This window comes from Poecilia reticulata, linkage group LG14 (assembly GCF_000633615.1).
Source record: "Poecilia reticulata strain Guanapo linkage group LG14, Guppy_female_1.0+MT, whole genome shotgun sequence".
Taxonomy (NCBI): domain Eukaryota; kingdom Metazoa; phylum Chordata; class Actinopteri; order Cyprinodontiformes; family Poeciliidae; genus Poecilia; species Poecilia reticulata.
The window spans coordinates 16,433,462-16,459,522 of NC_024344.1; the positions used below are offsets into that span (position 1 = coordinate 16,433,462).

General features: G+C 40.9%; 2 protein-coding genes across 4 annotated transcripts in view; one reads left to right on the forward strand and one right to left on the reverse strand.

The window, feature by feature from the left end:
• fam222ba (family with sequence similarity 222 member Ba) overlaps positions 1–9,355 on the reverse strand; it is a 47,564-nt gene extending 38,209 nt beyond the window's left edge. The window contains exon 1 of one of the 3 annotated variants that reach the window (XM_008428083.2): positions 9,091–9,355. The gene's annotated coding sequence lies outside the window, so the exon portion shown is untranslated. Of the gene's footprint in view, positions 1–7,928; positions 8,238–9,090 lie in introns of those variants that run through there. The other 2 variants (XM_008428082.2, XM_017308649.1) reach the window with 2 other exon arrangements.
• Positions 9,356–15,734: 6,379 nt separating this feature from the next.
• On the forward strand, positions 15,735–25,483 carry eral1 (Era-like 12S mitochondrial rRNA chaperone 1). Its single transcript, XM_008428084.2, has 11 exons — positions 15,735–15,983; positions 17,678–17,839; positions 17,991–18,118; positions 18,213–18,290; positions 18,729–18,775; positions 18,857–18,918; positions 19,008–19,120; positions 20,148–20,453; positions 21,145–21,294; positions 22,598–22,678; positions 25,006–25,483. Exons 1-11 carry the CDS (start codon positions 15,878–15,880, stop codon positions 25,126–25,128), a joined length of 1,356 nt encoding a protein of 451 aa, XP_008426306.1. The 5' UTR covers positions 15,735–15,877; the 3' UTR covers positions 25,129–25,483.
• Positions 25,484–26,061: the final 578 nt, after the last annotated feature.

A 26,061-nucleotide genomic window follows, 5' to 3' on the forward strand; every position in this document is an offset into this window, starting at 1 on the left:
CAGAGGAGAAAGGCTAGTCAAACTGGTACTCTCATTTTATCTGATTTTATGAGTTTAAAACAAAAATGTCAATCACTACACTTAGATTAGATTGAGGCTGTTAGTTGCGTCAATCCCCCAATCACCCGTGACTCTTCAGTCCGCTCCAGGGTCGCCCAGATTAAACATTTGAATTATTAAATTACTATGATAATATTATTAGACATTTAAAAATGTGATCCAGTATATGGCTTGTACCAGTTTAGCACTTCATCAAGTGCAGACGACCCCAAAACGCCCAACTCTACATTCACCCATTCACACACCAATTGTGGCAAGCTACTGGATAGTAGCCACAGCTGCCCTGGAGCTGTCTGACATGTTTGCCTGTCCTCTTTAAAACCCTCGGCTGGTCGAGGAAGAAAGACGCTCAGATTGAGCCGGGCTCTGCTGATCAGTGGTTTCCTGTTAAAATCTGGTTGTTCCTTCCAGTGTGACTACATGCTTGCTTTAGACGAGAGATTGCTGCACAGCCAACAGCTTAACCATCGCATACTAAAATTAAATATGTGCATATTACATGTGTACAATGCAGTGCTGTAATCTATTCATTTTACTGGATAAGATCATTTTAAACTGAATCAGTTTATTCCTGACAGGAAATAAGGCTCCCCAAAACTATTTTTTTTACAATTTAGTAAAAAACAGCATTTTGAAAGTTACCCTATGCTTTCCTCAATAAACCAAATAAAAAAATCTTTATTGGCATTATCGAAATCAAATCTTTGTGTGTAGCTGATGACAGTCTTTTTGCACGTTTCCCACTGAAAAGCCTCTTTACCATCACCATAATCTTAAGCTCCCTTACAGATTCTCTACACCTCAAAACATTTAATATTCCTGCCAGAAGAAACATCTTGGGGTATTAATTTTGAGTTTAATTAGTTTTTTTTGTTTGAAGTGCTTATGCCACAGAATATCAAATACATTTTCCGTGTTTGCAGAAAAGCACAGTGCTAACAAGCCGACATTAGCTTCATTTTAGCCGTTTTAGTTAGATAACATTTTAAAATTGCCAATTGTGATTTGTTAGAGAAGTGTACACTTCTTTCAGCAACAGGTGGGGGAGAAACTGCATTCCTCTATGCTACACAGACCCTGATAAAACCTCAGCGACGCTGGAATCTTAAAATGTTTGTGGTTCTGAAACTTTTTAAGCCTTGGTAAACTTGATGCTAACTGGCTAATGCAGCGACAGCAGACTGGAGATCAGCTGATCAGACAGATGGAGGCAGCTGGTTGCTTTAAAGCAAAGTCATTTGTTGTAGCATAACGGACGTTGCTCAGCTGAGAAAAGAACGTGTTGCACATGTAACACTCTTTTCAAAAGTGCAAAGGGTTAAAATAAAGGATTGTACCTCAAGAGTATGAACGTTTTAGTTTGAGTGGTGATAAAATCCCTCCACACACACACACCATCTTAGACTTGTTAGACTCCCAACTACTGTGATATCTACCTGCTGCTAAAGGTATGGCAACGATTGCTGATAACTTCACAGAATCGTGCTTGAAAAAATCTGAACTACCCCTTTAGTTGCAGCCATGTAGCATTTACAAATATAATCTAATCTTATTAAGGCTGTAAACCTGGCCCCACATCGTCACACTTGAGAGACGGTGCTGAAACACTTGACCAATTTAGACTCTAGCCAAGCCTTTGAAATATATAAAATAAAGCCCAATTAGCCTGCAGCATTTTACATCTTCTCCATCTCTAATCCTCTCATAACTTGGCCTTATTTAACATCTCACCAACTAGAACACTGAGCTCACTTTCCTCTCTCCCCAGACATCCCCCACAGCTTTACTGGTGCTTTGTTGTGAAATCCCTGCTGACCCCACCGCTCAGGTCAGCCTCTGAGCCTCTCTGTCGGTAGCTAATGACGTCCTGATATGTACAGCTGGCATCCACATTGGAAAAGTGCAGCAATAACCGCTGACATGCTAATGGCATCTATTGGGATTACTTAAGAGTGATGTAGGGCTTGCCTAGCAACCTTTCGCCGCAGATCGCTTGGTACTGCGGCTGGGGAGCATCGGCGTAGGGTCAGTGATCCGATTGAGACGACCTTATCTCGCACCATAAATGGATAACGGTATCTGCCCTGCTCCTCTGCCGTTCCTGGGAGATGGAGGCGGATAAACAACGCCGTCATCTGCAGCGTTTCCGACTTGCCTCATCGTACAGACGCTATCCTAAAGCAAGCCCTGTTGATTCTGCTGCACCGACTCCCTTTACTGGGAGGCTTAAGATTCCTACATGATTACCCTCAAGCTGAAGACATAACAATTTCAGAAATCCGTTTGGTCCAAGTGTTGGAAATGTCAGTCCCCGGCTTAAAGCCTCAGGTTTGCTGAATGCAGACTAGGGCTGGGCGATGTGGCTGTAAAACGTGTCACGACATAAGCATTTCATGTCAGGCAATAGATAATTGATTTGGTTTTTTGCTTTAAATATCCAAAAAACATCTAAATTAGTGACATGACCTTTCCTTTATCCACAACTTCCTCTTGAGTACTCATTTTCCCTTTTCTCTTAACTCCAGTCTTTTTTACTTTTTAGCTGTCCTCTGACAGTCGATTTCTCATGACAAATTACTTAATTTCCCATAATCCTAATGGATACTAGTAAGTTTGATGAGCTAGTTGGGCATCTACCTTCTTTTTACCAGGTTAAGCCACCGCCTTTCCTCCGCTTTCATCCCCCAGAATGCTGTGCGCTTCTGGATCAGTGAAATTATAAACATTTTATCGGATGCGTGTTCCATTGATATTGATTATGCGTCTATCGCGATGGATGATGTTGGCGTTTCATCGCCCAGCTCTCAAAGAGAACCTAACCATCCACAGTAGGGCTCTGTCCCATTTCCCTCCACTAGCTAGCACAAACATCTACACATTACACACAAAAACATGACAAAATCGTAAAGCACATCTCAAACTTTACCTGCAGATAAAATAAACCAAGTCAGGTGAAGCCACACAAGGCAGTCATTTCTCTCTGATGCACATCCTAAACACCTGATCTAAAGTGCATTATGATTCCTGGTATCCTCTCTGAGCGTGACCCAAAATTGTCCACCAACTCTAGCAAACATCTGCTCAGAGTCTGACACCAAACATGTATAGCAGAGGAATCACAGGGCAGCCTCTCCTGCTGGTGGGTGGCTGAGTGTGGGCAGACAGCTCCACTGGTGACTGGAGGGGCTGAAAGGTGGAGCTGGCTGGCAGATACCAGATAAAATCTCTGCCCTGCTGCCTCATTTGCTAAATGGGTAATATCCACACACAAAAAAAGCGCTACTCTAAAATGACTAGGTGAGGAAAGTGAAAACCTGTTATGCACATCAAGCACACAGGCACCTGTGAGAGATTTAGCATGCATGGGTTCCTGCTGGAATATGAGAGAATCAAACGCATTTCATCTGGGAGGGCACACGGTTACACATTTCCAATTCAAGTACCGTCACTAAAACCCTACGCCAAATCACTGGCTTTGAATAAACCCAAAACGAGCGCCAGCCAAGTGGCTCATTTCAGCTCGGATCATCATCACAAAAAAAAAAAAAAAAAAAAAAAAAAAAAAAAAAAAAAAAAAAAAGAACGAATGCCGGTTAGTCGAACGATTTCACAGTCAACAATCACAGAGTCCAAACTTTTACTAATCAATGTATTTTAATGAGTCCCCTGTGATTTCCAACAACAGCTGAAACATGAAAAGCTGCTCAAGTTCTCTGGTTCACTCTTTGTACCTTGTGATCTGTTATTCATGGACTGCTCTGTAGTCTGAGAAATAAAGCAGAGCTTTGATGTTATCCTCTTATGACTGCTGTCCGACACAGGCCTAACGCTGGGGTTCTTGTTGGGCTGTCATGAGGCGAGAAAAACCTTTTTGCAACACAAAACAGCCAGGCATCAACACAATCCACTGAAAAAAATAAATTTGATTTTAGCCTCGAATGCCAAGCAACATTCACGCCTGCCTCCGAAGAATAGGATTTATAACAGTACCTTGCAAAAGTACCTACACATCTGCAACCGTTTTGGTATTTTAATCAGATTTTGTGTGATTGACAAATAAAACGTGGCTCAAAGTGAAAGAAAAATTATGTGGTTCCAAACAGTTTTTACAATATTTAACAAGTGTGCTGCCCTTTTAAATCCAAGATTCTGATGCAACACTTGGTAAAATCTCTTGAAATTAAAGCTTAGGGGAGAAAGGCTTTACCATTTTTCCACCTCTACATCCGGTTTTCTTAGCCAAATACAAGATGGAGATCATCTGAAAACATCAGTTTCACTTCTACTACAGACTCTAGAGTGGCCTTTCACTGTGTGCACCCATTAACCAGATTCCCTGTTCCTGCAAAAGAAAAGCTTGCCCGCAGCATAATGGAGCCAACACCGTGGTTACAGGCAGTTAGCCGTCACATGTAGCATTTCGCTTGATGGTTAAAAAGACCAGCATTCGTTTCTTCTGACCAGAATGCGTTTGACGCGTTTGCTGTGTCTAGAGCAGGGGTCACCAACTCCAGTCAAGGGCTACCATCCTGCAACTTTTAGATTCACCTCTGCTCCAAAATGTCTGAATTTCCTCACCAGCATTCATTCCYCTCTGCAATAGGCTGGAAATGAGCAGTTTATTTGATCCAGGTGTGTTTGAGCAGAGACGCATCTAAAAGTTGCAGGATGGTAGCCCTCGAGGACTGGAGTTGGTGACCCCTGGTCTCAAGTTACCGTGGGTGACCGTGCCATCCTGTTTTCATTTCTAGATGATTGATTATGCACTGCTAGGTGAGATATTTGAAGCTTGGCAGATTGTTTTCCAACCTGCTTTAAACTTCTTCACAACTTTCTCCCTGAGAACAAGGTATTTGCAGAACATCCTCACACTTGGGTGGATTTTATTTACTGTTTGGGCGACTTCCAAAGCACCTCTGGATTTTATATGGGGGCATCAGAAAATAGGGGGCCCCAAGTACAAATGCACATTACTCTATGTTGGTCTATAACAGACTCTGCAACCTGTGGCTCATAAATGGCTGAAAATAATAAAGATTAAATATAACAAATGCAGGTTTTAGCAGTTTTTCACAATTTTTATGGAATAATTGCATTGAAGTTCAGAATGACACCAAGTATTTATTAGGTTTGTTTTTCTTGTATTCATAACTCGAGGTTCTCTTTTCTTTACATCTTTCCACAAATATCAGCCAATAGATAATGTATCCATTATCTTTTTGCAGAAGTTGAACCTTTTTCTTCACTTTAAAACCTATAAATAATAGTGTCACCGTTTTATTACCAACAACCACAGGAATTTATTAAATGTTCGTCTCCTCAAAATGTCGTGCAACATTTCCAGCTCTAGACAAGCTTTATTTTCCTGAACTGAGGCCCAAACCGTCTTTGGTTTGGTCTAAAACATCAACCCTCAATAAAATCTAATACAATTCGTGATTTCTGTCCTATGAAATTGGAAAATACGTTTATGAATACTTGTAAGAAATAACAGTGCAGCTAGGTAGGTGTGCATTACATTCATAGTGCACTGTTCCCTAACCTACCATTGTTTTTTCTGCAGCACTTTAACATCCCCCTTAAGCAAACTGAGAAGGATCAGCAGTCACAATGCCACGCCAAAGTTTGAGAAAACTACCCTCCTAAACCACAGTGTAAATCAATATGTTCAAATATACTTGTCAGTATCTTCCTASSKAGARAAAAAAAAAAAAAAAAAAAAAAAMAAGACGAGCTTGCTTTTCTGTCGGCTTGCCCTCAGCAGAGACTCTGGATTTGCAGTGACAGGTCAAAGAGTCAGCACATGACTCATGGACAGAGGAGGAGAGGCACTCTGAAAAAGCCACGCAGAGATCTAATTAACACATGCATTCAAGTGGTATTTCCATTAGGTGGAACGCAGTAATTTTCTGCATTGCTGGCCAGCGTGACACGAACAAACGAACCAGGTGCTCCTGACACTCAGGCTGATTGCCTGGCTTTATGACTAAGAGCAAACACGAGCGTCATTTTCAGACTCAAACAGAGAGCGTCGTGAGCACACGGGGGAAAGTCACACCTGCGGCACCAGAACCGCACACAGAGCCGCCGCGCTCCTAACCGCCATTGACCTTCGAGTCGCAACGCATCTCCGGCATCTTTGGGCGGAGAGTTGTGCGCGATTCGTCAGGCTGTCATTAGAGATGAGCCGCGCTTTACAGATGAGAAGAGGCCTTACAGTAATTTGCTGCTAAGACCTAATTAATCTTCATTGTGCTGGGAAACATAGCACCCAAACGCAAAGACGGTTTCCTTCTGCACTGATAATTGCAGGGAGTTGAGGGGCCCCGAGTTTCCCCAACAACAAGGTCTGAAATTTAATTATCTGCTCTTTGGAAAATGTAGGGGGAGAAAGCTACATTGCAAAACTGCACTTTGGGGCAAGTAATATCAGGCTCTTGTTTGAGCAAGCACAGGATATCACTGAACCCATCCTCCATGCTGCCATAAATTAAACAGTCTCACCTTTGTGTTTGGGGGGGGGGGGGGGGATTGCTTTATCACATGACCACAGATTTGCTTTCTGTCGTTTCTGTATCAAACTGCAGGTTCTGATGCAAGTAAAGCAAAACTCCAAACAGTTGCAATATTTAAAGTAGTCGACTTCAAAGATAGGTTTCCATTACAAATGTGCGCAAAACTTTCAGTATTTTGCTATTGTCAATAAAAAAAATTTAAAAAAAATTTCACAATTGTGGTGTTTCCATTAAATAAATGCAATAAAAACAAATTCAGGTGAATATGTTTTGTTGTGTGGCAAGTCATTAAAAAACATGCAGCGCCATCGTCTTCCTACCATGTCCTGTCGTCGTCTTTTACACCAGTAGAAGCATCAGGTTCAAGACGTCCTGATGCATAAACAAAGGCAGATTTGCAAAATATTGCCTTATTGACTGGTTTAATTTGCCACAACTTGTCCAGTTGGATTTGGGTTAGAAAATGAAGCTGATAGAAAGTAAAGAGTAGATACAGGATGGGTTTAGTAGACGGTTCAATTATCTTATCGATATTTTCGTTAAGATGGATTACCTGAAGTACGACATTATAAAACCATTGATATTGAAAATGAATCAATACAGTACAAACTGAACACTGTGTTTGATACAAATTTATTCTTGTTGATGCTAAGCTACATCTAAGTGTTAAAATTGACTTCAATGACCGTTTCAGCAAAACAAAACAAATTGAAGACAGGAATAAAAGTCATGATTTAAATTTACAAAATAATTCCATTGGATAGTACTGCATTTAAATACATTTTAATATCCATCATATTATGTTTATTAAAAAGTTAAACCTTCATGTTTAGAGCATTTACAGAAAGAGATTTAAACTTGGGGGTGGCAAAAGCAAATTAGGTGGATTAGCAGGATTTTACTGAATATAGTCTCTTCTGCCCGAATATTGAACTGTCAAGCATGTCATGACTCAGAGGAGTCTTCAAATTAATTTGTTGATTTAAAAAAAAAAAAAAAAAAAAAAATCATACAAAGGGTGGGGAAGATGCCTCCACACATGAATGTGAAAATATTGCAACTTCATTTTTCCATTGTATTATAAAATACCTCTCTATCATTTTTTTTCTCTTATATGAAAGCACAATTGTTGGATTACAGAAAAAAAGAAAAATCGGAAAACGGTATTGGCCCAGAAAAGTCTGATTGGTGCATTTCTACTTTTATTGCGCCGCACACTGATCAACACAAACACGATCTTTCTCCCGCATTTTGTCATTATGGATCCGCTTCCCCAACAAATAACAGTCCTGAATAGAACAGCTGGTATCTCCCGATCATTTCCTACCCAACATTAATCCAGCTTCATCTTACCCTGAGCCGGGGGTAAGACTTTCCCGGTCCCATCAGTCGCTGTGGAGTTGCTCTATACTGCGGTATGCCTCAATAAAATCCGTGACATTACAGAGCGATCACACCAACGGAGCCAGCGGACCCAGAGCAGCCAAAGACAACACGGACAGGCTGTGGCAACATTAACATTCCTCCGTCTAAAGACCAGGCTCACAGGAGGAGAGGAGGAGGAAGAGGAGGAGGGGAGACATCGATAGGATCCCATTAGTTAAGTGCGCCCTTAGGATACCCGAAATTTGATCAGAGATAGTCCTCCTCCTTCCAGACACGATCCATTAGAGCTCTCCTGCTCCGGAGCTGCTCCTCCTGTCCTCCTCCTCCTCCTCCTCCTCGGTGGTCGAGGTTGTGCGGCAGGATCAGGATGAGCCCGGTGACGTCAACCTTTTGTTATCACCTTTAACACTTGCCTTTGCAGGTGCAAACACTTTCCTCTGTCGCTGCGCGTAAAGCTGCTATTTGCACAGCGCACACATCCCCGAGTCTGCCGCGAACAGGGCTGACACTCGCATCTGGATATTTGCTTCCAATTTCCGAAGATTTTAGGGAATATCACCAGCGAAACGCACTTTAAATTTGAGCAATGTAATGTATATACATTTTTTTTAAAAACTCAACTTTATTTCAATGAAGCTTTTTTTTTTTTTTAACACTTCGCCTAAAACATCCTGGGAGAAGTGGTATAAAACTGCCTGTATGTGTAGTGCAAATTATGACAATCCTGTGGCAGGCAAATGAATAATCCCCTGCGGGTTGGTGTCACATCACAAAATACAACTAGCTAAAAAGCCCAGTTCGCTCAGTTAACACCAGCTTGCAATGATAAAATTAGGCTCCCCGTGTGCCTATAAACATGTATGCCATTACTGAGAGCCAAAGCGTTGCTGTGGGGTTTCACAACAGATAAGCTGGGATAAAACGGGGTCAGCAGAAAGCTATAAACCTCCAGGTTGCCAGTCAGAGTGCCAGCTGACTGCCAGGGCTCCGGGCTAAGCTAGCCAGACAGTCTGAAACATACACAGTCCCATTGTTGCCTTCCCAGCCTCCCCTCATATTTCTGCCTCGGTTCAGGGGGACGTCACACGGCATCGAGCAGCAAACACGGGGAAAAGACGCAGGAACTTACCCTCCGTTCACCTCGGGGAAAAGCATCATTTTAGACCGTGGCCATGGTTTAAAACGGACAGATTTTCTGCCGTCGCCCTGCGCTGGCCGAATCACTGCTGCTGCTGCTGTCTGCGGCACCAACTTCCGGCGCATGCGCACTGGCAGGTGCCGTTCCAAACAGAGCCGTGCGACAGAGAGCGTTAAAGGCACAGCCGACTTATCTGAGCTAAATGGCGAAGTTAGCAGTTGGTTTTAAAAGATACGTGTCATTGTAAATATTTACTTGTCTAAAATAAAATAAATTCCCTAAAAATACCACCAATGGCTTCACTACTTCATATTTTATGACAATAGAGAGCAGGGATGTACAAATGGCTTAATTACCTCCTCCTTGTGTAGACGCCTGCTAATGACCTAATTATTCTATTCAGGTGAGGCACATCTAAAAGTTGCAGGGGAGTGGCCCTCCAGGACTGCAGTTTGACACCTGTGCATGATTTTGCAATTCAAGAATGATGCAAATTTTACAGACTATCACAGGCAGTTATTAGGTTGCAGCAAGCATTTTTGAAGAAAAATGCCTTTCTTTTAATAAGACTAAAGTATTTCAGATCTAACATGAATCACAGATTAATTTTGATACAAAAATCAGAGCAATTTGCTTATATCATTAAAGCATTGTATGTGTTAATGATATAAAAGCTGTTGAGTTTTGAAAAAAAAATTGAAATTAGTTTTGGTGTATTTTAAAATCAGGTTTTGAGAAATGTGAGAACTTTTCACTTTATAATTTTAGCCCACAAGGCAAAACGTTTGGACTCTACAAATGTAGATTAAGCTTCAGCTATTTTTACAGAGAATAATGAGCAATATAACAAGACATGTCCTGTGCAGTGAAAGGTTGTTGTAAAGTATGCCATGCTATTCTATGCTACTTTGCATTTGTCTATTCCATAAAATCCCAATAAAACACATTGTTCTCAGTACTTAAAATGTACCTAAATGTGAAAAAGTCCAAAATACATGGTTACTTTTTATTCACAATGGGTGCTTCTAGGTTTTCTTTCCAGTTTATTTGAGCCTGAGGTCTGGCTCTACTGTTGCGTAATTTTCCTCTCATTCTTCTTCAACATAGAAAGTACTCCTGTCTCTGCTGATCTGTGTTTGATCTGTGTAACAGGTGTGTTCTTAAACAATACTTAATTAGTTTTTATCTGTAAACTGCCAAATTGCATCAATGTGAAAAGGCGTTTAATATTTCTACACTTTAAGAAGTGCTTACTGAATACAGAGGAAGCTATTTATTCATATTTTATTAATAGGTTTTATCAATAAATTCTTTGAAGACATTCATAATTTTTATATGGCCCCAAATAAAAATGAGTTTGACATCCCTCACCTAAAATTTAATCTCATTATGAACTATACTTTATCGTGATTAGGCACAAGACTGAGCAGAAAATGAGGGCAAATGCTGCCAAAGTCCAAGAAAAAATGTTTCGATATAACAAAAATAAAGCCTGGCTCATGGCAATCAGCTAATTACAACTTAGTAGAAGTTTTGAAAACACTCAGAGCTGGACCAAAAGCACATGCAATCTGAGAAGAATTGTGAACTATTGTTAATGTTAAATTGATCTTTACTTAGAACGTAAAAGAAGTGGCAGATGCATTGCTTGCAATCATGTAAAGGAATAAGCATGTCTCTGCAATTCATTTAGCAGCTGTCAACTTCAATGACATTTTATTTTTTAATAACACAAACTCACTGATGAAATACTGTCATGCACTGTGCTCTTATGGGCCAACCAAACAAGTATTTAGTGCACAAAATGTGGTTTCTCGGTCACATTTGAAGAGATGGTGGTAAATAAGCCCTTAAATCAAACTTTGCTTTAGGCTCTAAACAACCTTTGCCTGGCTTTGTATATTTTCCAAAAATAAATCACAAAAACAAATTAATAAATCCTCAAAGCCTATTTTTTTATGCTTAATGGACACCTTCTTGTTTGCACATGCAGTGTTTATCTGGCTCGCCTCAGTGTTCCTCGTGTGCTGTACTATATTAGGAATCTTGCTGGGAAAGATAAAGCCAAGAGAGAGCACTCCTGGTCAATAGTGTCACATGCTTTGTGATTTGATGAAATGTTCTATTTGTGCAGCCTGGTGTGTATGGCCCCCTAATCAAAGACTTATATTTCTGTGACAACTAAAATAAATTACTCCATTACAATCGCCCACCTGCCCCTCTCCACAGTATTGATACCCTTTTATTACCAGACGGAGGCAGACGGACAACACCGACGATTGGGCCGAGTTAGCGAGAACGCTCCAAAACGTGTGTTGGGCGGCCGCGTAATGTCATGTCAAGGTGGAGTCGCCACAAAAAGTAATCACACGTGATTGTCCTGGAGAAAATTACACACGTTCAGAGCCACAAACACGCCTGATGTGGCGCATTGTGAGAGATAACCGCACGGCCCCCGGCTCCCAGAACAGGCCCAGCTTATTACAATACTTCAGCCAATTTAGGCCTGCAAGCTTCACTTCCCCCATCAGCGGCGGCAGAAAGAGGGAAGAATTTGGTTTGAAAGCCCAATCACATGCAGCGCTCCGAGTTCAGCAGGTGGGGAAGTAGCAGCAAGCGGGGCCCCATCAGGCAATAATACAAAGTTAATGATGCAGAATGGTGTCTTTCTCCATGGCGAAGAAGACGTCAATACAGGATGTTTAAGAACGTTGTTCCTAATTACGCTTTTTAAATTCAACACTGACGTGATTGATGATTTCAAAGGGAGGCATTATTGATCCACTTCACAGACAAGTCTCATCGATTGCAAGTCTAGAATGAATAAAAGTTTTTTTTTTTCTTTCCCCTTACACCTCCCCAACCCTTTTATTTCCCCCACTGAGAAAGAGAGTGTACAATCAGAGCATCAGTGTGACCTATATGGGTAGTTTGGAGCCAAATCACATCTTTTACAAAGGAAGCCCTGAGCAAGGACGTATGGGTCGGTGATTGCTGGATGGAGGGACCCTGGGGGTCTTTTAAGGCGTCGCACGCAATGCAACAGTTAAACCCCGTGCCTTTCTCAGTCTTTACATATGTGACCTGTGGCACAATCGCTGCTAACTATAGTGAGTGGCAGAAGAGCTTTAAATCCTAATTCTTACCAACCCTTTACATGGATCAGTTTGGAAGAATTAACAGAGGCATTGCTTGCAAATTAAAAACATTTTATTTTATTCACAAGAATGAAGAAGTCTAATACAGTGAACTAACTTTAAGCTACTGCAAGCACACGCCTTACAATCCTGCCAACAACGCCACAATTTGAGGCAGTGCCTTCTAAATCTAGTTGGGTCTACTCATACGAAGATGCATCCATATATTCATTAATCAGTGGGATTCTTTACAAATAGTCCGTCTTCGCTGGGGGTCTCAGCATGATTAAGTTAAGGAGTGGCTGTTTCACAGAAAGCCAGCCGCCTGTGCTGCATCACGCCTCTCACTGCAATCAGCAGTGATGGAGTGACGGATGCTCTGACAGATTGTTTTTCTTCCCCCCCTCCCCTCTTTTCCTCTCAACACACACCTCCACTCCCCCGGTGACATGCCCCCATGGCTTGTGCTCATACTTTGTTATTCCCTGAGAGCGGAGAGGTCTCCTTATTAGTGCATGAACCTGACACTCCTCGCATGTCTAATCCCAGTAAATCAACAGGAGAGGCAGCAAAGGCCGGGCGCGTCATGACACCACCTGGTTCAGCTGCAGAAACTTCCTGCGTATTCAGGGTGATCTGACCTGCTAATGCACCGCTGGCTGCTTGAATTACACAAAACCGGATTGAAAGGAATCAACAGCTCGTCGGATTGCAGCAACAAGGATGAGATTTTTTTCTTTTTTTCCCCCCTCCATCACAACGTGCTGGATCTCATTGGCAAGTGCACTTCAAACAGCAAAAGTGCTTATGATTAAATGGTACGCAAGCAAATCTTTTTCTTTTTTTTTCCCTTTCGGTCGGGGTGTAGTGGGTTCTTCTTCCTGAAGGCCAAAGTTAATGCTGTTACAGAAAGAACTCGGATACACTCCCACGTGAAGTGGCCATGTGAGGAAAGCCCAAAGGGAGGAAAAAAAAAAAAAGAGCCTTGAATGAATCTGAGAGGCAGAGAGTGGGAGAAAGGCAGATGTAGGGAAAGTTCAAACATTACTGATCCTCAAATATCCTTTTTGGTTTCTGGTTCAAATGGAATTTGGCTGTAAGTGTCTGCTAAAAGCTCCATTTTTGTTGCCCCCCCCCCTCCTCCGTCGCCGCCGAGCTTTTAGAGCTAGATGATGACAGATTGTGAGCTACCTGATATCCTTCATCATTCTCCCCCAGTGGAGGTGTTTGTTCCAACCCGAGCAAGTCCTCAAGGACTAACAAACAGCCGGCGGGTTTTGATGGACTACAGGGAGACATCTGCTCCGCCTGCTTTCGCCGTGCGTGTTTGGAACACCGTGTTACAGTAATCAATCAATATGCAAGCCTCGTCTTTTCGGCCTGTTGATTAACCTTACAGGCCTCACGGTTATAAAGTCATTATGTCGACTTGTCGTTGTGGATTGGTTTTTGAGGAGCTGCAGAGACTGGGTATGACAGCAGGCATGGCAGAGTGCTCAATATAACCTCCACAACATTGTCACAAATGCGCTCGGAGCGCCCTCGGGGATAAGCTCTGTTCTGTGCGCTCCGGGGAGCCAGGGGGAAGGAAAACGTCTGCATGGTGCAATCTGATTTGCGGTTACGGGGCACAGCAGCCCTCGCCAAACGATCAACAGAATATCATCCCCGGCCCCCAAAAAAGATCCCGCGAGCGCCGTCATCCATTTAAACTGCAAGTTGCTCATGTCAGCAGATGTGTTTCTGCATTGTGATGAGCTCTTATGGGATTGCCGTCGGAGGTTTTTTCGCCTCTAAATGTCCTACTTGCTGTTGACAGGTGGTTCCAGAGCTGAGGGCCCCCCCCCAGGTGTCCTCTGGGAGTTACAGAGAATTTGCTGCAAAATTATGCACATCAGCTTGTTTCCTCCCTAATTTCTCAACGGAGACAATATATAGCTGTCAAACATCTGAGCAGAAATAATAAAAAATCCCGGGCGTGGAATGCATGATGTATCGGCACTAACGTCAGAATCGGCTGGGCCGATATTAACAACAGATATTTATTTCCATCTCGTTGCCATTTGTTTCTGGAGGAGGTTGGTCAAGTGACAGTGATAGTCGAGCTGCAGGATCATGGGGAGTTTAACTGAAACAGAAAGGCAGTGATGAAATCAGCGGCTTCTTTTCAAGAAGTCGAAAGGATAGTAAAATAATACATACAATATCAGTAAATATCGGTTATCGACTATAACTATCTCAATAATTTCAGGTGATAGATTAAGAGATTCAAAGTGGTTTTAAAGGGATTGTCAAGTTTGCTTTGAGACTGCTGTAACTGTGGTTTTACAAAGTAGTTAAATGCAAATGAATATCCAACTTTGCCAATTATTTTCTATGAATATATGTTGGTCTTTCCAAAGAAATATCTCAAAGGTGACGAAATGTGAAAAAGGAGCACATAAGCATTCTTATGTTTTTGAAAAATATTTATATTTTTTAATTGATAAGCTTTCTTGTCATTTTGAAACTAATGGTGTTGTAAGCACATTGAAGACGTTGTTTATACATGTAAAAAGCTGACTAAGATTTCTATAGGTAAAACTAAGCATGGATAAGCCCCAAATCCATGCTGGTTAAAGAAAGGCTGGAAGAAAGGTTGAGGTTAAAGGGGGAGCAAAAGGTGAAAGTCTAAAATATATCTTCCCTTGACCCTCATGAGAAATTTTAAAAAGAAAAAAGAGAAAAACAATCTTGGAGCAAAGAGAGTTCCCTTAAGCCAAGAGTCAATATTGCATGTCACAGAGAAAATGCTGCAGGGACGTCTTCCAGGCTTGAATACCTCTCTGTCTCTGATAGGGTGGTAGAAGTAACTACAGAGGAATTGAAGTTCCTGTTGACAGCAGACAATGTGTTCCTGGATAGGTAAATATGAATGAACGTCTGCGCCGGACATTAGCCAGATAACTGTGAGTAATGTTTACCTAAAAGCCAAACGAGCAATGTCTTCCTTGACCACAATCATAATCATATTGCTTTATTAAAATGACTAGAGATGTTCATCATTCTTCCAGTATGCATGTATGCTTACATGTATCAATTTATAGCATTACGTTTCTTCTTTGATAATTAAGAAAATTGCACTTAATTAGTATTGTGTCAGTTATGGTTCTAATAATCATATCAGTTTATTTATGTTCTTCCTTTGGCATGGACTTAAGCATGTATGTCATGGACATTTTAACAACAAACTAACATTTTGAATGAACAGCTCTTTTTCTAGTGTTACATGCATCAATGTAACACTAGAAAAAGCGTCAATACTAGCTGTCATATTTAGCTAGAATTACTACAGTCCACGTTTCTTTCGACACTCCTGGTGCATGCCATTAACCTGCGGTTATTAACTGAAAACATGGTTGACAGCAACGCCTCTCAGTCAGCACTAAGGTGCTGCAGTTAACATGGTGGTCGTTAGGGGGCGGTGTAGCCTTCACGCAGACGTCATACGGACGATCTCCAAAGCGGAAACTGCTTGTCGTTGACTGAAGCAACATGGTGTCACCCTTGAGGCAATGTGAATGTAAACAAGCGTCTAATCTCTGTCACAGTATTTAGTGTTTTATAGTCTGAAGTAGGAACGTTTCGTGTTTAGGAGCATCATGGCTCTCCGGGTGTTCGGCCGTCTGCTCAGAGATGGAGCCGTCATCTCCACGCGGCTGATCGGGTCTGCTCGGCAGGAAAGTGCGTCATGCCTCCTCGCTGCGGGTCAGTGCTAACATTAAGGTTTCCGCTGCTCCTCTATCTGACGCTGTTTAAGCAGGGAGACAAATCTGAGTATTAGAGCAAGCCCACCAGCTGGAATAATGTGACATTTAGATAAATAAAAGTACTCTGAGGTTTTTTACGTCGAGTGGAATTCTAACACTGTTAGTACCCCAGTAATTATATAGGCTAAATATAATTATTAGGGTAATTATATTACTTCTGCTGTTTTAAAAATAGACACTATAATTAAAGATAGTCACAAAATGTGACTATCATGACTATTGCTCAACTAAACAAAGCTATTTCATTTTAATTTAATCTTATTTTGACCCCAAATGAGCTATTTCCATGTGCAATTAGGGTATTTTTTTAAAAGAATGGATTCATTGTGATTCATTTCAAGTGCTTATATATTTATTCTTTTATTTTTTTTTCTAAATTAAGAAAACAATTTATTTGTTGTGAAATAAGATGATTTTCTTAATAATAATAATAATAATAATAATAATAAAATTACTGCAAATTTTCAAAAACAGTGTTTTTCAATTTCTGTTAAACTCAAATCCCCCCCCCCAAAAAAAACACAACATAAATTAGAAAAATTAAGATAAAGTATAACAATAAAACAACAATATTAAACTGAGATAAATGCCTTCATGTCACAGAACCAGTAAAAAGATAAATGCTCTAAAGTGAAAAAATAAGCATAAAAGGTATGTCATAAATGTTAAAAATAAAAAAATAAAAACAAAAGACATATTGGACCAAACTAGAATTTAAAGACATGAAAATACATTTAAAGGGAAATTAAAAACAAAACAAAACTACATGCTATTAGACAAAGTTTAGAAAGCTTTTCAACTTTAAAATCCAGACAGATCCAAACCTTTGTCACCGCAATTAAACAGAGATTAAGAAAACTATCTTCGTTGTTTTTGCTCATTGGATTGCAGCTAAATAATTTTTAAAATGTAAATGTAAAATTTCTCAACTGTCCATTAGAGTTTTGCAGTTCTACAGGTAAGAAATGAACTACCTGTGCTCTTTCTGTAACTGATGCTGAATGAGTTTGTGAGATAGTGAGGAGGACATATGTGAAGACCATGGCAGTGAGACAACGGTGCGGTATGAGTGGCAGATTGCACAATATACATGATCAGTCTTCTTTAAATGGTCAAAGCTAATCCTAACTTTGGGCCAGATATAATAACTGAACTCTAGTGTGGGTCAGTTACACTAAGAAACATGGAAAGTAGCAACTGAAACCCCAAGTGTGCTGAAATGTGGTATTTCTTGTATTGTTGTTATTGTAAGCAAACATTGAGTTCCTTCATCTACATGCTTCCCTGTAGGATATGGGGGAGTTTTGTAACTAAGCATATTTAGAGGGTTGATGTGACGGAAGAGAATGTCATGGATTAAGATGAAATGGAGGAAGGGGAATCAGAAGACTAATTTTTTTATGCAAAAAACAAAAAAAAAGCTGCACAAGACATTGATAACGTCACGCAGCTCCTAAGATCTGCTTCATTAGAATATGAAGTTTTTGATGAATTTTCGGAGGGGCCTTTTTTACAAGGACCCTGTGAATAAATCCCAATAATGTTCCAAATCATTCAGCATCCAGGAAGCACAATCAGTCATCTTGCTCTGGCGCGGGCATCAAAGTCACAGAGATGTTGATGTCTTAACAGGAAGCGCTGCCGCCCGCAGCCGAGGCGGGAGGCACGGATTCATCTTCACTCCTGCTTGTTTTATTACATCTGAAGCATTTCTCGGCGGAGTGATGAAAGGCACAGCAGCGGAGACGGACGACGGCGTTTATCACCTCCCAGCCTCAGTTCCTCCAGACAGCAGTAAGCAGGCCATTGCCTCGGAGATTTACCGGTCCGACTGTGCAGGCCTGGCGTTATTTTCAAAAAGTGCTGATGATGTCGTCCTGTCACCAATTTGACATGCCGTTGTTTTTCCACTCTAATCATCTTCCCGTGCGCCGTGCCTTTAAAGGTGAACAGGTATCCTTGTTGCACAGACATCCTGACCAGCCTCCCGACTCAAAGGTGCTGAAGGTGGCTATAATCGGAGCGCCAAACGCCGGGAAGTCCACGCTGTCCAACCAGCTCCTCGGCAGAAAGGTCTTCATCTGTCTTTGAAACCTGCATTAGCTGTTGTTTCATCTTACTGTAGAGGAGGCGATGCTCACAAGTCATCTTTTATCGTTGCTTAAAGGTGTTTGCTGTATCCAAGAAAGTTCACACAACGAGGTCACGTTCTCTGGGCGTCCTAACAGAGGACAACACACAGATTGTAAGAGCTTCACCAGAGATTGAAGCAGGGGTGTCTTGATACAGCTTGATGATACCGATATCGGATCTTTGAGTATTGGCCGATACCAATATCGACCCGATACAATATGAGCATGAATCATTCGAACCTTTATTACTTATTTTGTATTGTGGAATTTTAAAAAAGGCTCGATCAAACAGATCAATAGTCAACGACAATAAATATGAGAACAACTTATTATTTACCAACCTGTCTGCGCACGTGAAATACTGGAGCGAGTGTACTTTGGGCATGCTTATATCCCAGATGCTGGCCAATATAATCTGATACACAATTCTTTTGGCTCTTATTGGACCAATATCTGATATCAATATTGTATCAGGACACCCCTAGATTTAAGCAAATTGTGCAGCTCTAGAGAAAAGACCTGGATCAGTCAGTTTTGTGCTCATTTTGCAGATTTTGCTGGACACCCCTGGCCTCACCACACCATTTAAGGCTAAAAGGTGCACTTTGTGTTCACTTATTTGTTGCTACTAAACGTCTCTAGTCTGTCTGAGGTTGTAACGGATCCTCTGCTTTCACAGACACCAGCTGGAGAAATCCTTGCTCGTGGATCCCTGGAACACCGTCAAAGAAGCTGACCTGAGTATGAGATGTTTACGTCTAGATCTGAGCTGCGGTTGTGGTTTGAACGTTTCTGAAAAGCGTACAAATCGAACTGTTGTCGATTTCCAGTGGTTGTCATGGTGGATGTGTCAGACAGATGGATGTGCTCCGCGCTGGACTTCGAGGTGTTGAAATGTCTGGCCGAGCATCCGCACATCCCAGCAATCCTGGTGCTCAACAAGGTATCCATGTCTCATACTGTCCTCACATTGTAATGCTGCCACCGACACGATGTTCTACTTTTTGTATCATGTGACTGAAAAACGTATCACAATATAAGGGTTTCATATCAGTCGATATCGATAATTATTGATTCGTTTTTTTGTTTTAAATATCTGAAATTTCTGCTAAACTAATAGCGTAACCGTTCCTGTTTTAGTCAGTTTTCACTCTACTTGGGTTTTTTTAAGCAGTTATGAGGAACTGTGGTAAAACATACAAATTTTAATGTGGAAGTCATTCAATAGGCTGTTGCTAGGTAACCGAAGAGCGAGTCGGTTAGTTGATCTTTCTTCTGCCTACATCCCCCAGAATGCTTTGTGGTTCTGGATCGGAGTTCAGTGAAATTATTGAATATTTTATCGGACATATTATCCATTGATAGTGATCACATGTCTATTGCAACATGCACATTTTTATTTATTTATTCTTCAGCACTGGTTGTTTAAATTTTGAAATTATTTTTCCATCTCTTGTCCCTGGGAAATTTGTAATTTTTCAGCTAAAAACAAAGAAAAGTTATACAAAACAAGGCTAAAATGACTTAACTACCCAAACGAATATAAATATCCCACAAAAGCATTAAAGTTTGTGGTTTAACAAAATATGGAAAAGTCAAAGGGAGTGTTGACCTTGTGCTTCAAATTATGAAAGGAAATGTATTATTATCCATCAAAATCTAAAAGAAGCACTTCCTACTATCACCACTCTAACTCTGCTTTATGAGCGACGGTAAAAGATCAATCTATTCTGTCTTTGTCAGTCTGCCATGCTGTCCATTCTAACTTCTCAAATCCAGTTTGTGGCTCTTGGCTTCAAGCCTTTTGGCTCCAGCAGCTCTGCTGTGGTTCCTCTCTCCTCCATTTTCAATCTACATCATACAGAACAGCCAACTTTTTCTTGAACATAACCCAAAACTGTAAGAAAAAAAAAAAAAAAAGCTTGTGCTTCCACGTGCACTTTAAGAAAAGTCTTTCATAATGTTTTAAGGTGGACCTGTTTAAGGCCAAGAGCAGGCTGCTGGACATCACGGCTCAGCTGACGTGTGGCGTGGTGAATGGACAGAGGGTGCGGGTCAGGCCCGTCATCAAGCCTCCGTGGGCTAAAAAGGAACCTGAGAGGAGTTCCGAGTTACCTCCCAACGAGGACACAGCAGCGCTGGAGGGCGGCGAAACGCCAAACTCTGTGCTGAGCAAAGAGAAACTGAAGCAGCTGAGGAGTCAGCAGGGCTGGCCTCACTTTAAGGACGTCTTCATGCTGTCGTCTGTGGACAGAGAGGATGTGGAGACTCTGAAGGTGAGCAGAAACACCAGACAGGGATGCATGGGGTGTTTGAAACTCGTTACACTCACCGCGCTAACTCTTCTGGTAATGTGGAACAAAATAAAGAAAAATGTACGTTAAGGTAATAACATAAAGTTCCTAAAGTACGAAGTATTTGGCTCCTCTTCTAGAATTAAACTACATAACAAAGGTGGTGTAAAGCATAATTAATGCTGTAAATATTAGAAGAGTATAAGTACATAAATATGATCATTTACATTAACCTTCTATACTAATATAGTTTTTGGAGTCAGCAGCAGAAAAATTACATTACCTGCAGTGCCCTGCAAAAGTATTCATATCTATCTGCCATGATGCATTTTGGTGGATGATAAATTGTCATAGCAATTATTGCGATAAGTGATACTATTGTTGTTTTGAGGCCATTTTTACATAAATTGATAATGGCATAATAAATCAAGTTTGCCCTCATAAAGAGCAATAAATTTACTTAACCCGTAATAAACAGGGTAAGTTTTGAAACTTTGAAAACCATTCCTGCTCCGTCTTCCTCTTCATAAATATCTTTCGGTTTGTGCCGGTTCGCCGTGTAAAATCTCAATAAATACATCGAAGTTTGTGGTTGTCGCACGTTCAGATGTGAAAACAACTGCACACGGCCGTCAGTTATGAATGCATTTTAACACATTGTTTGTTTTTGCAGAGCTACTTCCTGGTTGAAGCCAAGCCCGGACCCTGGAAGTACCACAGCGAGGTTCTGACTGACCAGAGTCCAGAGGACGTCTGCACCAACATCATCAGGGAGAAGCTGCTGGAGTATCTGCCACAGGAAGTGCCCTACTCCGTGACCCAGGTGAGGAGACCAGTCACAGCATCGCAGCCTGTTCAGAGCACAAGTTTCATCTTGGGCTGAACCTTATGATTATTTTAGTAGCCGATTAATCTGTCAATTATTCTAAAGATTAATTGATTAATAGAAATATTGGTGCATTCTGCAGATTTTTTACTTAACCATTTTAGGCACTTTTTTTTTATCTTTTTGCTAAAGCTAAACAAATGTTTCTAACATCAACATGTGAAAAGCTCAGCCTTTCTGCTTTACTTACGCCCATACAGTACAAGGCTGGTCTTTGTTTATTTTTTTATCTATTAACCAATCAATAATTGGGCAGCAAAAGATGCTTGATAGGATTTTTTTTAACAGAATTTGAACCAAGTGGAGCTAAAACTGCACTTGAGGACTTCTGGGTAGAGCGTATTTTATAGACAAAGAATTAATCTTAAATGCAAAATGTATATATTATTTGTTCAGTTTTGACTTAATTGCTGCTCTGAATATGTAGTTCTTGTAGGAATGGGCCTTTGTTTTAGTCTGGATACTCCAGTTAATTAATCGATTACTAAATTATTTGACAATTATTCAAATAATTGATTAATCATGATTAATCCAATTAATCGTTTCAGTTCTAGTTTCATAAATGGAGGTCATTTTCTTCATGTCAGCGTAAATTACTCTGCCGTTTCTTCTTGTGTTTTGGAATTTTAGTTTTAAAATCTGATTTGTTGTGCTTGTTGCCTCTGGTGTATTTTAATTCATCCATCCATCCATTTTCTTGCACCCTTGTCCCTCAGTGGGGTCAGGGGGGGCGGTGCTGGTGCCTATCTCCAGCTAACGTACTGGGCGAGAGGCGGGGTTCACCCTGGACAGGTCGCCAGTCTGTCGCAGGGCAACACAGAGACACACAGGACACACAACCATGCAAACACACTCACACCTTAGGGGCAATTTGGAGAGACCAATTAACCTGACAGTCATGTTATTGGACTGTGGGAGGAAACCGGAGTACCTGGGGAAAACCCAAGGACCGGGGCCAGGAATCGAACACAGGACACACAACCATGTATCGAACCCAGAACCTTCTTGCTGCAAGGCAACAGCTCTACCAACTGCGCCACTGAGCAGCCCTATTTTAATTCATTTTAAAGAATTTTAATATATAAAAGCAACACGTATGAAACTAGAACTATATTTACGGCCTCTGATCTCCATTCAGAGCTCTTTTTTTAAAACTCCCCAGCTGTTTATTTGACGTGGCATTTAGTTTTGTTAGTAGGTGCAGACAGTTTCTACTCTTAAAATCTGTCTCTGTTTTCAGTCTATTGAACTCTGGCAGGATGGAGAAAACGGGGAGCTGGATATTACCGTGAAACTGTACACCAAGAAAGAATCTCATATGGTAAGTGCTGCAGCGTTTCCATCCGTCTGGTTGTAAGGCGTCTGGCAGCTTCACGTCCCTGCATGTCCGCTTGGTGGTTGGACATTAACGTCCTGTGTGTTTACCTGCAGTTTAGCCTGTGTATACACACTGCATCATTTAGCTGCGGCAGCTGTCCAGCAGCTTAACCCAGAAACGTCTCCGCGGAGACAAACGTGCACGTCCCAGTCGGTGTAAACGCTCGGAGACTTTGGCTTTCCTCAAGCTCTTCATCCGGTGACATCACAAGGTCAAAATGTGCAGCTGGACGCTGTTTACAGACAAGCATCACATAAGTATGCTGATGTAAACATTTATCTGCGTGTAATCTTTAGGAGAGGCCTCCCAGAGTCATCCTGGTTGACTGTGAATGTGACGTTTTGTTTAGGATGATTAATTTTATGCTCCGTTTTGTTTTATTTTAGGATAGAAAAGTTAAATTGTTAGTCTGAAACGTATATTCTGTTTGTGCAGCATTCATTGAAACATGGACATTTGACTGAATTTGGCTTTTTTTTCAACCATGAAATGTACCTTGACAATCCTTTAATATCAAAGTAAAAACTGATTTCTACAAAACAGTGACAATCGAACAGAAATATGTATCACAAAATAAGTGATTGCGTAAATATTTACCCCCTTTGAAGCGACTGACCTAATTCAACAGAGGGCCAGCCAAATGGTGCTGAGATTCTCACAATGAGTGGAGTGGGGCTCAGTGACTGGGTGGCAAGTGATTGCAGTAGAAATACAGCTGGGAGGTCCTTTCAGTACTCCTGGATATCACTTATTTTATGTTACTTTTTTTTTTTTTTTTTACTTGTCATTATTTTGTAAAAATCAGTTTTCAATTAGATAAAAACTGATTTCTGCTGTGTAAAAAAAAAAAAAAAAGCCACATTTTGTTGATCGCGATTGATTTGTAAAAGAGCTAAAAAGAGTAAAACACCTTTTTACAGGCAATGTTTACACATATATTCCCCATTTACCCCTATCTTAAACTTCTTTTCTTTTTTTATCTCATAAATATTTAATCCACCTTTTTGGACTCTGCATATTAGATGAGAAAAAACGTTTGTAGATGCATCTGTGCTGCTGAATGTTTCAAGGCCACTGCCCTCACAAGGAGCGGTACTTAGAAGAACTCGGTTTTCCAGTTTGGGTGAGGAAAGCAAATTGGAGATCTGCAAACCGATGACTGACAAACAACCTCTGAATAATGTTTGACATCAAGTTATATTTTCTGATCATTTCATAGAATGGACACAGCGAAATATAGTTTATATGCAGTGTAATTGTTTGTAGTTTCCAACAGGAAAGCAGGTAGTCTTCTAAAACATATCACAAGGTTGGGTCTTGATCATCTGGAGCTCCAGGTCGTCTCTCATGCTTTAGATCAGTTAGTTTTAAAGTATATCCAGGTTTTAAAAAGTCACGGCTTTTCAACCATAACTTGAAAAAGGGCTGAAATGATTAATCGACTTAATCGTGATGAATCGATTATTGAAATCATCAAATAATCTAGTAATCGATTCAACGTTAGCTGGGATATACAGACTCAAAAACATGCCATTCACACACAATCAGAAGAGTAATTAAGCAAAATATATACAAAAATTATATACATTTTGCATTTAAGATGAAAAACAACTTCAGTCTGTAAATATGTTATATTCAGAAACCCTCAGTTTTACCTTCACCTAATTCAAATTTTGAACAAAAAATATCATCTATTAAGCACATTTTGCCATCCAAATAATCTAAATTTAAGTACTTATTTTTTTATGTATTTCTAATATTGCATAAAATATTCTTAAGTGGTTAAATGAAAAATCTGCAAAATATCCCAAGTTTTTTTATTGATTAATCGTCAGAATAATCTATTACTGAAATACTTGTCCGCTACAGCGTTTGTTACATTCATGCAGTGGAGGTTAAAGATATGGAACAAAATACCAATAATAATATGTTATGGATCACATGTGTGATAATCAAGCCATACCAATTTATCACAATACACTAAATTGTACTGTAAATAAACCAACATAAAAGGATTTATTGTTTATTTTTGCTAAAGTGTTCTGCACGTTTTTATACGTTATGCTTTTTTCTGAAGCTTTTTCTATTTTAAATCCATTTCAGTTCTTTATTTGTCTTCTAACCTGTGTTTCAATAGTTTTTCCTCAGATTTGTTTTTATTTTTAATCATTTAATATTCGGCTCTTCGGTCAAAAATGTATTGTTTTTATCGATAAATCGATCAAGTCGAGACAGAATGAAACCTGTTGCGTCGCTTCTCGTGTCTGCAGTCCATGGTGATCGGCACGGCGGGCAAGATGGTGGCGCGGATCGCCCGGGAGGCGGGGGACGACCTCAGCCGGGTCTACCTGAGGGACGTCAGGCTGAAGATCTCTGCTAAGATTAAGAAGTGAAGAAGACCCAGAGCTCCTGGAACATTTCTGCCTGCTCTGTTGTGACTCCTTTTTTCTCTGCCAAAGACAGAACCGGAGCTAAAGAGGTTATGGCCTCATCATGAGTCTGACATGGAGCCGGGAGGCAGCAATATGCTCCATCTCCAGTCCCAGAACCGCCATGGACCTGGCTCCCGTCTCACAAAAAGACGTTTTACTCCTCCTTTGTATTATTTCGGGAACCCACTGTGTCTTCGTTTAACCCGTTTGCAGGGATATGTTACTGTATTTAGAAGTGAGGGTGGGGTGTCCAAACTTTACTCAGACAACAGACGAATCGAAATGTTGCAGCAGAATAAAACCCAGCTGAAGTGTCGGCGTGTTTTTAAGCTCCGGTACCTTTGTGGTAGCAAACATGACACGGCGGCTCATCAAATGGATGTTTTGACACGACTTTGACAGCTCCTTCATGGCTGAGCGGGTTTGGCAGGCTGTGAAAAGGCCGACGTTTTTATCTTTGGCTCTCAGGGCTTTTTCTTCCCTCGGCGGGCACAAACGCTGCGCTGTAGATAAACCGAAGGCGAGAGCTGCACCGTCATGTTCACTCACATGTCCCTGATGTACCGTCCAGCCCAGTTCCCTCCACTCCCTTCATCACTTTAGCCGTCTCTGCTGCCCTTTGAAGTGTAGCCATCCATCTCTGCGACCATCACTTTCCCTCTTTTTCTTCTTCTCTGTTTTTAACGCTCGCTCCGTTCTTTTGGCTCCTATAAAGCCCGGCTCTGCCTCCGAGGGCTACATTGTCTCCCTAATGGATGGGGAAAGTGGAGCACGAACCTGATGCTAAAGTGGGTCAGATAATGGGGATTAGATTCATTCCCGCTGCCTGTGGGTTAACTCAGCAGTTCAGGGCATGTTGATGAATAACCAGCTAGTAAGTGTCCTGATGTCAGG